Source organism: Amaranthus tricolor, chromosome 1 (genome assembly GCF_026212465.1).
Source record: "Amaranthus tricolor cultivar Red isolate AtriRed21 chromosome 1, ASM2621246v1, whole genome shotgun sequence".
Classification (NCBI taxonomy): Eukaryota; Viridiplantae; Streptophyta; class Magnoliopsida; order Caryophyllales; family Amaranthaceae; genus Amaranthus; species Amaranthus tricolor.
Genome location: NC_080047.1, coordinates 2,602,720 through 2,619,411, shown reverse-complemented (window position 1 = coordinate 2,619,411; position 16,692 = coordinate 2,602,720). Strand labels below are relative to the sequence as shown.

Below are 16,692 nucleotides of genomic sequence, written 5' to 3'. Positions count from 1 at the left end.
ATCAATGAAACTTGAGAAAGTTGATCAAAGAAAGGGTAGAAGATAAAAGAGGCGCCGCATGCACTTTGAGTTCCTTGAAGTTTTGGAAGAAATGTCAAATGAGTAATTGAATAAGAAATAGGTTTTCAGACCTGAAATTTTGAAATACTTAAGCCAAAAAAAAAAATTAAACAAATAAGCTACGGATCAAACTATTTTCAAAAGTAAGCGTGAAAATCTCAAACCTATGGTTTGGAGCTGTTCGCAGTTAGTAACTGCGAACAACTCCAAATCATAGTTTTAAAATTTTCAACGCTTACTTTTGAAAATAGTCTGAATCTTAATTTATTTAATTAACTTTATTTTTAAGCCTAGGTATTTTAAATTTTCTTCAAACCTTTACTTCTTTCTAACATTTCTTCAAGATTGGGCCGGCCAGGGTTATTTAAAGTTGGGCCTAATAGCTTATGTCTTATATTATTAAGGTTTATCAGAATATATTACGTTTATGGTCTGATTTGGTTAAAAAATTTGAAATCTAAATCGGATCGGGAATTGTAATTTCAACAAAAAAAAAAAACTGGACCAGACCATTTAGGCCATAGACTAGATCAAATTTTTAAATTATGATTTGGTCTAATTTGATTTACAGTTTAGACCAAATTATGTTCAGCCCTAATTTGGAATACTAAGGTTTGGGGCTTTGGAGCCTAGGGGAGAGGGAAGTGGGAAACCCATCACGTCATAGAGGTATACGTATAACCTAATGTTACAAATAAGGGAAGAGTTTCTAGTTCAAAAAACCGTAATTCGATGGGTTTCAAAAGGGTTGAACTTAATAAGAGTTTTATTGAAATATAAGAATATGTGTCAAATAAAGGTTGAACATGAAGTATTCAATTAAGTTGTATTTATTTAGAACAAAGGCATTTGTTGAATGAGATAAATGGGTGAATGGTAAATGAAAAAATGGCAAAAGTGTTCGTCTTTATTTGTTTCAAAGCCTATGTTTTATATCAGTTATGAATAATGAAATTACTTTATGCAAGAAATTTTTAAAAAATAAGATAAACGGGTTGGGTCGGGTTTTAATGATTCGAACCCATTAAAAGTCCATTTTCTATTTTGTAAGACCTACCCCGCCCTGTTTCTACTGGAGCCCGACCCGATCCTGATAACCCATTGCACAATCTGATAGCCAAAGCAACATAATAATAGACTTGCAACCTTACTAAATTGTACGGCCGGAAGAATGTGATCCTTAGACCTTGAGGGCAATGCAAAGAGGGTGATTGATCTACCAAGTACACATTAAGAAAATTGTATTCTTCTGATTTTATCTTTTAAGACTTGTTTAGTTGACATTAAAATTTCATTGTCATGTAACATTCTTTTTCTTAGGAAATTATTTCCATTTATAAAATACCTAGGAAATTCATTTTATGTTTGGTTAGCACATGAAAAATTATTATGAACACAAAAACTTTCAATAACCAATAGGTGCCATGAACTATGGTGATTAAAATCTTAAATTCTTATGTTGTTGTGTTGTTTTTTTGACAATCAAACACACTGTTTTGCAAGAGAGTGCAACCAAACAGCCTCTTAAATTTCACATTTTATTTCAAAAAAAAATTAAAGCTATAGATTAGACCAAACTAGATAAGACTAAATTAAATATTATTAATCATAATCTCATTACTTATGTGTATTATTTTTGTATTGTATTTTTAATTCTTGAGCAATATAAGACCAAAGTGAATCCTCATATACTAGTATATATATAGTATAAGATATATGGTATATTTTTAAGCCTTTAAAAATGCGAATTTACAATTACATTTGTGCTCAAAAGTGTTCTCTAATTATAAATACAATGACATTCAAATATTAATTTCATACTAAGGTACTTATAATTGATAGTAACATATTGGGTCCGTTTGGTTAGTGGTACTAGATAGTGGTAATGAAAATGATTTATAGTGTAAAATTTCATCCAAAAGTTTCATTTCATTCCCATGATAATGAAATGTGATCACAAAAAAGTTTTTTGTTTACAAATTTCCACTACCACCTAATATCACTTCTTCCAATAGTAATACATTGGAATGAATTTTATGAAAAAAATGAGATGATTGAAGTTGGACAAGCATGATCATCAAGGTAGCCAAGATATTTTTCAACCAAAATTACACTAGTTTTTCATTCCATCACCACCGTTTATTACCACCTACTAAACAGACCGATTGTGTAAAAAAATATCACTACATATTACAAGTATAATAGAACAGAAAAAGTACAACCAAAAGACTATATATATAAAAAATATCCTCTCAAATTTTGAATTCATAAACAACACTTCTATCCTTTGAAGCCACATTTAACTTGCACGGCCAATCTCTTCTTTGTTACTTGTGGACATGGATCTTTATCCTTGTCGAACAATTTTCTATCAACCGGAAATGTGCAACTCTCTTTTCCTAAACAATTCTGCTCCAAAATAAAATTATTTTTTAAATTATTAATCTTATTAATTACACTGAATTTTTTAATTTATGATTTAAAATTAAAACAAATTAAAATAAAGGTCCAACAGCAAGCTAAATTCTCATATTATGATAGAATTTTTTTTTTAAAAAAAAATTAAGCTTAACCTAATTGTTGATCGGACCTCATAATATATATATATATATATATATATATATATATATATATATATATATATATATACATATATATATATATATATATATATATATATACATATATATATATATACATACATATATATATATATATATATATATATATATATATATATATATATATATACATACATATATATATATATATATATAATATATATATATATATATATAATATATATATATATATATATAATATATATATATATATATATATATATATATATATATATATTAATATATATATATATATATATATATATATATATATATATATATTAATATATATATATATATATCACTAACTCTATTTATTAAGTTTTTTATTTTGAGAATAAACTACTATATATCCATTTCACCTTAAAAATCTACTCCTTATGTTATCATGAGATTGATACAATGAAAAATGACACAAACATAAAAAAAAGTACGTCAAAGAACCAACTCAACAAAAAATTTTAGCTGATGATTGAGATTGAGGCTTCAAAATATATAATATTTTATACTCTAATACGCCCCCTCACATAAGAGCTCTTTTTGGAATAGAAGTGTAGATGCTACGTAAGTGTTTCTCAACTTGACGTTGAATATTCCACTTTAAATGAGGGAGTCTTTGGGATTCGAACTCATAATTTTTTATCACGCTATCTTCTGATATTTAACCAAAAGCTTAAGCTGATGGTTGAGAGCTTACAAGAAAAAGTACTAATATACATTGTAATGTTCACCTGTTCAATGATTGGAAGACTATTAGGAGAGGTGCAATTTCCCAGAAGGTAGAGGCCACAAACACCATCAGGATTGCCAAAACTTGCGAACTCAACATGATTGATGACCTTATCTTTAGGGCACTTGAGGTTTGCCTTAAGTTTAGGGGTTTCACCATTGGGCACAATTTGATTTCCTACCCTCTTCCAAGACCAAACATTGGGTGCCCAATCTTCCTCTATGTAGCTACAAATGTTGTCCCTATTTACTGTTTCTATTTGCACTGTGTCGATATTCCCTCCAGCCTCGTCCATGATCACCACCATGTTATCCTTAGGTTTAAGTAGTGATCTTGGGAAATGATATCTGCAAAATTAAAGTTTTTCTCCAAAACTATTACATATGATCATAATCAAGAGATCGTTTAAAAATATAACACCGAAAATAATAAAAAGAATAAAAATAAAATCCAAGACAGTAAAACTCTTCTTTCAAGGCGACAAAACAAAAACTCTTCTTTTAACATTTATTTAATGCCTTGAAAGAAGAGCTTAGCTGCCTTGGAAAAATCAGCACTAGTATTAACTATTAAGTATCCCTATGTTCCTAATAGATTGCTATATTAATGATTTTACTTTGTTGCAATTTACATTTATGAAAATTTTTCATTATTTTTATTTCTTCTCATCCACACAATTTAACTCTCTTTTGATATTATCAATATAAGTCAAATGATACTACCATTACTTTTATTCCTTCTCATGCACACAGTTAAAGCACTTACTCGCTTTGAGTAGGTTTTTTATTTTCTGCTAGGTTGGATGACCAATAACGTCCAATGTTATTCCCATTGATCCAAATCATACCTTTGGTCATATTTTCCATCCTAATAGCCAATGGTTCATCTCCCTCTGGTTCGTCAAAGAAGGCCTATAAAAAAGTTAATTTAAGTTAATTACTCAATTATATACCTTATTCCTTAATTTGATCCTAGCAAAAATACAAGTAATAACTAAAATTATGTTATAATTTTATAGAAAAATTATATCAAGTCGATAACAAACTAACATATTAGTTATAATAACTAAAACGATTATTAAAATAAACATGAAAACCACTATAATTATAGTAGTATAAATTTATACCTTGTACCAAGTAAGAGGTTCTCCAACACCTTGTGCAGGTTTCCATTTAGCTCTTTTTGCTCCTTCTTCAGTGAAAATCTTGTGTCTCTCTCCTTCTAAACCAACCTACATATTTTTCAAAATAAAGCAATAACAAAATAGTTAGAAAAATACTCAAGTTGTAAGCATAAAAATTCTTTTCTTTAGTTTTACCGTGTGGTGCCAGCCGTTGTTTGTGATATCAATGGTTCCTGAACCAAGACCTTCAATGGAAGCCATTCTAAGACCCGTGTACCTTTTCTCCATATAACTTCCACTTTCCTTAAAAAGTAACAAACATCATAATACACAGTATTAACTAAAAAAAATTGGAGAAATTACCGTGAATAATACAATCTTTTGTTAATTTTCCTAGAATAATACTAACTTTTGATTAATCATGAATAACACTAACTATTTTTTTTCTAGAATAATACCAATTTTAGTTTATTAACTAATTTATCAATCTTTTTTGTATATAATCTACTATAGTTAGATTTTTAACATGTTAGGGATATTTTATGGAGACACGGAGTATTATTCATGGTTAAATCAAAAGTTGGTATTATTGTAGGAAAATAAGCAAAATGTTGTATTATTCCTGGTAATTTTTCAAAAAAGATATAAGGCAAATTTTGTTAACAAAAATATTAATATATTAGATAATGCCCGTGCAATACAAGGCTTTATTAAATTTTTTGTCATATTTGTATAAACAAAAAAATTAAAATTTACGGCTTTATGTTTTAACCATCTCAAAATATCATATACTCATTTAATAAATAACATTATAAAGATTTTATAAATAATTGAAAAAATAAAATAAAACATTTGTATTGACCTAAATAGTAAAAAATCAATCAGTATGAATAACATTATGGTTATAATTAAAAAGTTGAAAAGTCAAAGATATAAACATTAGTCATAATAATAATAATGACATCATTATTGAGTTTTAAAGGAAAAATTTTTATTGAGAGAGTGACACGTAAGCAATTTTAAAAAGTGATGACATCAACAGTGTTTTATTTTAGTAATAGTTATAGATTTATAAGAGTAAATTAGAAAATAAATTTTAAAATAAATAATATAATATATTTTAACACCTAATTTGATAAATTTCACATCTTTTGCTATTTTAGGTAATATATTTAACACCTATATAATTTAAAAAAATTAAATTATATGTTAGTTTATTTAAAATTGATTTTAACCTTGTTAATGAATGTCTTAGCACGTCCGTTAGTCAGATCCTTTATACTAACTGACACTATGACACCACCATGATATTTTCTGAATAATATTTGCTCCCTTTGTCTTTAAGGAAAGAGAAACATAAATGTGTTTTTCGGATTATTATACATAAATTAAAATATATTTATATAGAATCTTTTTAAATTTAAAATTTTAAATATATTTTTTATGATATGTTTATAAATTAAAAATATATTAAGACTTGAAAATACAATTTAAAAATCGAGAAAAATTAGATAAAACTTTTAGAATTTTATGATGATACTTGAGTATTGGAGTACCAAATCTTATAATAGTTGTCTAAAATGGAGGAAAATTTTTAGTATTTTTACCGGCAATCCAACTGTGCATCCCAAAATTGATATATTGTTAATTCCTTCCTTCAATCTTATGGCTGCTGAATAATCAAAGGTGTATTCAGTCTTTTTTCCTTTTTCAGTTCCTAAAAATATGATTTGTATGAATAAAAGTCTTATCATTTCATATGATCTTGAATACTATAATGTAGTATTTGAGAATAAATATTTCATTTAAAATTATAGATTTTAATTATGAAATCATAAATGAAGAATTTGACAATGACAAGGTTTGGATAGTCATTCTCAAATTCTCGACTTTAACTACTTTAAAATAATGGTAAAATTTAATCCAAATGCAAATTTGAAAATTTTTGATTTGCCAAACAATAAATTTAAGTCAATTTTAAATTTTCAAATGAAATCATTATTCCCAAACATTGCATAAATTTATTTTGTGTGGGATATCAAAAGATTAACTGAACTAAAAGTTTAAGTTAATTATCTAAACCTATGATATATTATGGAGTATATATTCTATCATTTCTCTTCATAAGAGAATATTTTGAGCTGAAACTGTTGATGCAACACATGTTCTCCTCATAGATTATGCTAAATTCAAACTCGTGATCATTCAGTCATTTTAGCTCTGATACCATATCAAGAAATCAAGTCAACCAAAAATTTAATAATATAAACTCAATCAAAAGTTTAATTTAATTTAATGGTTGAAAACCCCAAAAATATCACATATTTACTTCTTTAAAAGGTAATTTTGATTAGTTTGAATTCACTATTATATTAGGTGTTTACTTGTTTACATTATAATTACTAATTTACTACTGCTTTAATTATTTATTTACTACCGTTTTATTATTTTTATCTAGTTATTTAGCCCAAAATATTTACAATCATATTTCATCTATTTTTAGCATACAATTTCATTACAAATGTTATTAAAAAAATTTGGTGTAAAAAAAGTTATTTCAACTTATAAAATACCTATGTAATCTCCATTGACATAAGCCAGCAAAGAGTGGCCAAGAGATAGAACCTCCAAGACTGGTTGAAAAGATTTCGTGCGAAGCAAGTCCACAACGCCCATCTTTACACTGAATAATAATTATAATATTATAATATATAATTATAAAAATATACATTATAGCATGATATGAAATAAGTAAAGGCAATAAAATTGAATTTTACATAATTCTATAATTCTTTCAGTCTTCCTATAATCAAAAAAAATATAAGACACTTAAAAAATACCTGGTTTGGTACCACAAATAGTCAGTTGTATCTTTTGTAGTCGTAAATTGTTCTCTTGGTTGATTTGAGAATATGGATCCTTTTCGTGGTATTCTTTCACTTATCTTCTCCCATTTCAAACTTTTCTGTATCTTCTCAAATTCTCTTACACTATGTTGAGATATCATCTGCTCTTCAAAGTAACTTAGAACTTTATATTCATAATTTTAAATTGTTACAATTATCAAATGTTGCATAATTGTTTAGATCTCTCATAATCGAGAAAACAAAATTAATGAAAAAATTACCTTGAATAATTCAATATTTTATAATTTTGTTACAATAATCTTATCTATTAATTAACCATGAATAATTTCAACTTTAAGGGTATTTGCCTGGAGTAAACATAGGTAACCTATTGACCTGCTATAGTAGATAATTCACCAAAAAAGTAAATTGAAAATTATTGTAAAATTAGAGATAAAATTTTATAAATTTACATAAAAAATTTTGAATGATAAAAAAAATCCTGATTTTTTCAATTATTTTTTAATATTTTTTTCGACATTTTATTTTAATTTATCTTTTTTTTAAAAAAAAATAAAACTTGATATAGCAGGTCAACAAGTTATCTAAGTTTACTGTAGGCATAAAACCCCTAAAGTTGAGATTATTCATGGTTAATCAATTGGTGGAATTATTGTAGGAAAATCATAAAAAGTAGGATTATTCTATGTAATTTAAACTAAATTAATCAACAATAACTAATTAATATACTTTACCGATTTTATGAGTTTTTTAAATGACCAAGAATACTAGAAAAAATAAAAATAAATTAAAATTAAAATATAATAATTTTCAACTCGTCTTGTATGTGATTATCTCACTATAAGACGAACTCAAATAATTAGTTAATTTTTGTAAGTGATCATTTTAATATAGTAAACGTATATGAATCAGTCCAATAAGAATAATCTCATCATAAAACTGTCTCATATAAAAATTTGGGAATGATTTTAGGTTAGATTTATTTTGATATTGCTACTCACATTGTCAGAATTATAGACAACAGTCTTGCAATCGGGGAGGATGCTTATGGATTTAGGTGGAACAATATGCTCTACGCCTTTGAATTTCACTCTTTTTACCAAATGATCGTGGTTATTCCATAGGAATGCTGCACAAAGTTTGCCCTTCTCGAAATAAGTAATCTGCCCATATATTATAATTGACATGAATACCACTAATAATGTGTTGTTAATTAATACGTGATAATATACAGAATTATATAAATATTACTTATTTTCTTCCATTAAGAATGCAACATTTAAGTTTTAATATGAGAGTTTTATAAGAAACATGTTGCATTTTTAGTGGGACAGAAGGTATACCTAGCACATACTTACGTCTAAACCACGTTCAATCTTTTGGACATTCCACGTCCCCTCGAGAAGAGGCTTCTTGGCTAACAATAGGGCTTGGTGCAAATCTTTCAAATGACCCCATTTGGGGTTTCTAATTAGACCTAAAAAATTGTAATCAAAACATAATGAGAATCAAATAATATATATAATAATTTGTTTAATGACATTAACAGGGACGAAATCTACAATGGTTATTACCAAATTCATCAATCGGAGCATCATCATAGTAACGAGGGGTGATGAAGACACCAGCCATTCTCCCATAGTTCGTACCGCCGTAATACTATTTAGACCAAAATATGTAAAAAATGATTATTGCAAGAAAAACTGACTACATAATTAGAACGAATAAAGACGATTATAATCAAGTAATATTTTTTAATTTTAGTTGGTCAAGATTAGTTTTATTGTTCAATCCATATTAATTTAATAGGTAAGCATAATTTCACTTCAAATAAAATTAAAGTGAAAAAAATAACGTATTTTGTACTGAGTCAATCATGTTAGTTAATTTACTTGCCATGTAATAGTTGACATATGATCCGTTCCTTGAGAACCAACGAGCCACTGAAAATGCAGTGTCTTCAGCTGTCCTTTTAGAAGGAACTTGTCCGAAAATTCTGTATCTGTAAGTGTACAACAAAATAGAAAATTTATAAATATGTAAAATAATATAAATTAGTATTATTATTTTTATCTTCATTTTTTCACTTTTTGGCTTAGCGAGCCACATAAATTGAATTGTAGAGATCCCTAGTCGGGATGATTTCGACATATAAATAAACTAAATTAATATTATGTCAGAATGTATATCTATGATAGAGATCATATTTTAATATATTTATCAATAAAAATATGTACGTGCGTTCTTAATAATTTTTGAACCTTAGGTGAAAACTAAAAAATAGACCCTTTTATAAGTAAAGTTTTGTTTTTTTTCAACTATGCATCATATAATTTTTGCTCATCACATCAATGTCAAATAAATTAAGATCATATAATGATAAGGTATAAAAGTATAATTAAAAAATTAATTTTTAATAATAAGGATTAACTCAATTTGGACCCCTTCATAAGCTGGACCCTGTTGCTTGATATTAATGGAAACAAATATTTGTTAGTTTGTTGAATATGAATATTTATACCTTTAGTATTTTTAACGGGAAAAGTTAATATGTTTACAAAACGTGTCATTAAGATTAACAATTTTAGCATATAGTACAATAGATAGGTTATCAACTACACTAGTTTGATAGATTTGTTATTAGGCTTGTACACAATAAAATCCACATAAGAGGAAAGTTGGCCGAACACAAACTCGATGAAGTTTCATCCCAAAACGGGCCAGTGCCGTTTCTGAGGTTAGTTTTGAGGTGCAACCGCCCAAGGCCCAACTCATGAAGGGGCCAAATGAGTTAATCCTTATAATTAAACACTAGTATTTGCATAAGTAACTTCTAATATGGATCGAACTTGCAGCATTACGTTTCTCAGTTAAGTGCATATTTATTAAACTACATAGTTAGAGAAAAAATAACAAAAACTTACTTATATAAGAGTCTTTTTTATTTTTCGCCAGAGCCCGAAAATTGTCAAGAATGACATTGCCAAAACCCATAGAGGAGTAGTACATATTTAATATATATGATAATCAACTTCTCTCTAATTTTTCGACGTGGGTCACATAAGTTATTTTTCCAACAATATATAATCAACAACACTAGTTGGTCGACATAAAAAACAATTGAAGTCTTTTATCAACTAAAGAAAAAATTAAGTAAATTTATAGAGGTAATATATACATACCGAGCAGTCCAATTCTCAGTCCATAAATATGGCTTGTTAGGCTGACCGTCTTTACCAGCAAATGTGTCACCACAATCCCTACCATTGCATGCATTGATCTGTTTTCAATGCGAAAAAAATAAGTTCGTGAAGATTAATAGATTATGTACATCTACAACATTTTGAGTAGCCAATAGCCATATATTAATCTCCGAAAAGATAAATAGTAACTCATTTAAATTTAATAACTATTTTATCTTTTTCAATTTTTTAAATAAATAATAAGTTCGTCAATATTTATTATCATATATATGAGTGGATCTATTACATCTATATTTCTGGCTAGTCCAAAAGCTTCTGTATTATATAGTGTGATCGACGTTGAGTACAAGAACTACTAGTATATGGGTGAGTCAAATATTAACCTCTATATATGTGTTCAACTTGCTTGACTACCTTTTTTTAAATAATCAATTCGTCATGTATAAGACCGTCTTATTGTGATATATTTTTTTTCTTTGGTTTATATTTTTATAAAAAAATAGTTTTACTTTAGGCCAATCCAATATAACTTTCTCACCGTGAGACTGTCTTAACAAAAAATTACTGTTAATATAATATAATATAACACAAAACCATTCAAGATAGATTGGTTTTTAATAAAATGACTTAAATTATAACCTAGGCAGACTTAAACCTAGCTAAATTCCCTCTAATTGTGTGATTTAGTGTTCATCATATTATACAGGACTATAATAACCAGTCAACCGACAGTATAAACTTTAGTTGTGTTGATAATTAAATCTTAATAAAAATATAAACGGCATATTCATAAAAAAGTATATTAATATTTACCACAGTATCTGGGGCATCTTTAGATTTGCACATAATCCATGGAACACCAGTTTTGAGACCAATAGCCATTTCTGCTGCCCATTGGATGTATTTCCCTGCTGCTTCATCGTAGGCTTCTTTTACATGGTCGTACTCATTCTCAATCTGCATTAGCAAAACTAATCAATTCTTTACTCCTACTTCATTACCATTGGGAATTATCACATATTCACATTGAAAAAAAAAGCTTCCAGAAATTCATTTTATACATTGCTGATAGGCATGGGCATGGTTGCTTTGGGTCGGGTCCAGCTAGATCCAGATTTTAACTCTATTTTTTTTATTGAATTCAAATTTATTACAAATAATAATGCGGAAATGAAACTATAAATACAAGATGATGTTTGTAGTATCTTTTTTATGTATGGCAATGAACTCCTTACTTGAATGAACCACGAATTAAACAACGTCATAGAGAAGATATGTTTGTAACGATAAACGTCACTCAGAAATCTTAATATAGATTGAAGGCGACTACAAGCTTTCCTATTGTGATATTTCCCCCACAAAGGTACATGGGTTATGAGACCGAAAATTCACAATAAAATACAATCAATCACATCAACCGATTAGTACGAACTGATTGAACTAAATGATTATGTGTTTATGAAGAGATTAAAATCAGAAAACAATAAAAAAGTCAATTACTCTCTTCTATGTTTCAAGAGATTGAGAGAAAGATGACATAAATTAATATTTCAAAGATATAAGTGATTTCCATGCATTCACTCTTATTTATAGAGTAGAGGAGCAATGATTCATTCAAATCCATTTACTAATTATATCAAGTAAAACATTAGTTCATAACAACACAACACTCCATGAAACGAAGTTTTGATCCACAAACAGATGCACTGTTTTGAAGTGCTCGAACGAGCACTATAGGTGCCCGAATGAGCATATGCCCAGACCATCAAACAGAAGCTCAAAAACCAAACTGGCAATGCTTCACTAAAGTGCTCGAACGAGCACTATCATGCTTGAACGAGCATATGGTTGAGCAATGCTTGATTTGTTCTCGTTGTTAAGTTTTTGCTTAGTTTATAGTTTAAGCCTTTGCATAAAGTCCTACGCGCTCTAAATACTCAACAGAATTCGGGCTCATATCTATATGGTCTAGAAATTTTGGACCCAGAACCAAACCCTTAGTATCTATGGATCAGATCTGGGTTTGAAAAGTGTAGATCCGAACCCAGACCCAAAAGGTCATTGGACCCATATCCAACCTGGATCTATAGGGATCAAAAATAGACAATTCAGACTCTTAAATTAGGATTCAATTCGATCAGATCTAGGCCTTTAGGATCCAATACCAATGCCTCAAGTTCTTATCTCTATTGCAATTGCTAGATAGTAATATCTAAATAATATTAAAAATTAAGTCATTATATATTTGTAGCCAGAAATGTAGGATTTAGCCTGTCATAACTTAATATTAATTGAAGTTAATATTAATTGAATTATATTGTCAAGGTATCAATTCCACCAAAAGTTTAAGCTGGTAGTTAAAGCCTCAAGATTTATTATATATTTTAACACGACCTCTCATACGAGAGCACTATGGGTTAGAAGTGTGAATGTAGCTTGCAGCACAAACCTTCCTCACACTTGGTGCTGAATATTCCACTTCAAATGAGGGTGGATCACGTTGGCTCTAATATCATGTCAAGAAACCAACTCAACCGAATGTTTAAGTTGATGCATGATTGAGGCCCCAAGAATTAGGTCTTATCTCAGTTGGAGCAAATATTATATATCTATTCTAGGTAAGGTCTCTAAAGTCTTCAATTCCAATCCTTCAGCCTACCTTATAATCCAGAAAAAAAAAAATTGAAGATGATTTTGGTCTTACTTTTGGACGAAATTTATTTTAGTAGAAAATAGGTTAGGAAATCTATATAGATAAGGAGAAAAGAAATATATGGATGGAGCCATGGAGGTATATGGTGACGTACCTGAGCTAGGATGATAGGACCTCCCTGAGGAGCAAATAAGTTGTTATCCTTCATGATGTTAACTATTTTGGTGACCCATTGCTCCATATGTTTCTGCATATAGTGTATTGTTTTCTCATTACAAAAGTCTCCTATAATACAATCAACTTCTAACTTCAAACATCATAAATTATACTAATACAAATTTAACACTATAGCAATAACTAATAAATCACCTTATATGCATTATTATCTGTACGGAAAATAATTTTCTCCTCCTCTCTTAACCAATATGGAAGCGCACTGTTGCAACACAATTTATTCCCAAAATTATTTGTTTTTACATTAATATATATACTATATGATATTTTTCGTCATTTATTGATATTTATATTTAAATAAATGTAGCAAATAAGTGTACGGATAAAGAAAGGATCATTTTTGTTAGGAGTAGAGTATGAAGGAAATACGATTAAAAAAAAATACAAATTCTTAATTGAGACGGTCTCATAGTGAGATTATTATTATTAAGCTGATCTATGTATATTTAGTATGTTAAAGTAATCATTTATAATTTCAAATTGATTACTTAGATAAATAGTATAATTATATAGGTATGTCTAATAGTAAAATATTTCATACAAACCAAGCTGAAATAAAAATAAAAATAAAAAACGTAAATATCAATTGAAATTAGAATGAAACTAAATGTGTATTGATTAATTGGGTTGGGGTGTAGTATCTAAATGTTTACCCTTGATTCCATTCTGCCTGGATGAATGGCCCAATCCTAAGGACGACCCACATTTCTTTTTCAGCTATTAATTTGATGAATTTCACTATATCATTATTTCCTGTGAAATTAAACTGTAAAACAAATATGAAATTTTCACCAAATAATAAAGCAAAATTTTATCTAATGATCCTTTAAATAATTATAGTACTTTAATTTTTTTTTTCCTTTTCAACAATTAATTATTTTAATGACGTGTAAAATTATAAGTTATGTAAAGTTGATATTTAAAATTACAAAACCTGTAAAATGTTATGATCCAACTTAACAAATTGAAAAAACAAGGGAATATCCAATGTTACCTGGCCTTTAATTGGCTCGTGAACGTTCCAAAACACATATGTGTCTATTGTATTCAAGCCTCCCTCTTTTGATTTGTCAAGGATATCTCCCCACATCTAGAACCCAAAGTTGCAATTAGCACCATCTTAAAAAAAATTGGGGATAGTTTTAAAAATTATCAAATAAATTGTAATTTTCAAAGTAAAATTTACAAAATTATTTCAATATAAATGTGGTCAATTGACTCTGATCCATATATTACAAGATCGATGAATCAACACTAACTTCCTCTTAACTGATTCAGTTCATTTATTTGACCAGTTGATAATATTAAATCTATCTATCTATCTATATAATATACTAATGCAGAAATAATTAGAACACATGTTGACTTTATAATAAAAATTTCCCGCAATTTTCAAGTTCTAATTAGGCAAAAGTTTTTTAACATACGATGTAATATCTTTCTGATTAGATTAGATGAATTAATTACTTACAAAAGATTTTAAAACTATACCTAATTTGTTAATTTTTTAACATATACAATCAATTATGATATTTAGTATCTTTTAATTACAATGGATAATTATTGGATGAAATATTAGTTATTTATGTAAAAAATATAGCTTAAATAAAATATTGGATGATTATTGGACGAAATATTAGTTATTTAATTACAATGGATAATTATTGGATGAAATATTAGTTATTTATGTAAAAAATATAGCTTAAATAAAATAATTTTGTACATTTATAGTTTCAATATGATTAAGGAGTTATATAATAACTTAATTACATATATATGATTAAAAACTTTTAATTAAATAATTCATAAACTATGTTTAGCATGGAAATCTATCTAGTTTTGTGTTAGTTCTTTAGCCAATGTTAATAATAGGATGTTTGGTAAGATTTTTTATTAATTGATCGTTATTTATTAAAAAAAAAATGGGTAGAATACCAAAACTCAACTATACAAAATATTTTTTTGATTTTTATTTAAAAGTCTATTTTTTCAACTTGTTTAAAAATTAATAAAAGTCAAATTCCAAAAACATTATTAATTGTTTGATCGGAGAATAACAAAGCCAAAAATCATACCTCCGGAGGAGCACGAGGGTAATGGAAAGATCCAGAAAAGAAGATTTCTCGTTTGCCATTGATGAACAAGGATCGCCCGTCATACGTAACATTAGATGGCTTTCCTGGTTTTTGCGTACTAACATCATCTTCTAATTCACAATTTACATTTTCGTTCACCAATATCAAAATTAGGCCTAATATTACCATGTACCAATCACATTTCGCCATGATTATAAGTCCTAATTATTTTTTTTCTTTTTTTTTTAAATAAATTTAGATTATAAAATAATATAATCTAATCGCAAAGGAATTTCTACTCTTCCATTGCTTTATAAATTTCACTTAGGAATAGGAAACAAAAACTTAATTGGAAAAGTTATTATAATCGCTAAACAGAATTATAAATATAAATTTTTTGAGAAAGAGAAAAGTAAGGAAGAAATCGAAGGACAATTGTTTGTTTAGCTTAAACATTACTATATATATATATATATATATATATATATATATATATATATATATATATATATATATATATATATATATATATATATATATATATATATATATATATACTAATGTCTCTTCTCCAAATTGTGTATATGTGGAAAAAAATTGTGTGAATATATATTTAATGAACTAAAAATAGTGTTATTTTTCTAATATATCAATTGTTTGCTGTTGAATTGATTAAATTGAAGAAAATTTACAATACAAGGTTCATGGGTTGAAAATCATACATATATAGTTGGTTATACTATGCAATATGTAAATTTTATGCCAACCATTTATCATTTTTTTTGGATAATAAAAAGTCTATAGTGATTATCAAAATACAAAATTAATGGTTGTCAACATATTCTTTTATTTTTTTGACAATTGAATAACATAGACAATAAAAAGAAGCAAACAAGTCAAAATTTTATAAGGAAACAAGAACGTATCAACACAAGAACTAATTTTCAATGAATTGGTTTGGACATTTTGGTGGAATAGTAGGGTAAATCACTAGATGTAGGTGTGTACTAAACTAGTAATACCATTTTTCTTAATAAATGGTCGGTAAAATAATATGATATTGTCTTTTTTATGTTCGTTATTAGTGAATAAAATAGTAATTTTTTTTTATCTTTCAATATGTTTT

At 27.3% G+C, this 16,692-nt stretch overlaps 1 protein-coding gene across 1 annotated transcript; it reads right to left on the bottom strand.

Annotated features, from left to right (window-relative positions):
• Positions 1-2,196: 2,196 nt before the first annotated feature.
• LOC130798827 (beta-galactosidase 13-like) lies at positions 2,197-15,863 on the bottom strand. The gene is made up of 19 exons (XM_057661923.1): positions 15,567-15,863; positions 14,486-14,581; positions 14,145-14,257; positions 13,627-13,693; positions 13,412-13,504; positions 11,418-11,561; positions 10,584-10,681; positions 9,298-9,403; positions 8,976-9,060; positions 8,760-8,878; positions 8,403-8,564; positions 7,375-7,541; positions 7,108-7,217; positions 6,142-6,251; positions 4,730-4,837; positions 4,538-4,642; positions 4,177-4,322; positions 3,413-3,758; positions 2,197-2,469 (listed from the first exon to the last, which is right to left on the bottom strand). Exons 1-19 carry the CDS (start codon positions 15,774-15,776, stop codon positions 2,341-2,343), a joined length of 2,514 nt encoding a protein of 837 aa, XP_057517906.1. The 5' UTR covers positions 15,777-15,863; the 3' UTR covers positions 2,197-2,340.
• Between the last annotated feature and the right edge of the window lie 829 nt (positions 15,864-16,692).

What these genes read in the sequence shown, in the direction of transcription:
- LOC130798827 (XM_057661923.1), bottom strand. Translation starts at nt 15,776, where the DNA reads ATGGCGAAATGTGATTGGTACATGGTAATATTAGGCCTAATTTTGATA. An exon ending in ACCCTCGTGCTCCTCCGGAG is followed by an intron (nt 14,582 to 15,566) that starts GTATGATTTTTG and finishes TTTGGGTTCTAG; the next exon opens with ATGTGGGGAGATATCCTTGA. An exon ending in AACCTCTTACTTGGTACAAG is followed by an intron (nt 4,323 to 4,537) that starts GTATAAATTTAT and finishes ACTTTTTTATAG; the next exon opens with GCCTTCTTTGACGAACCAGA.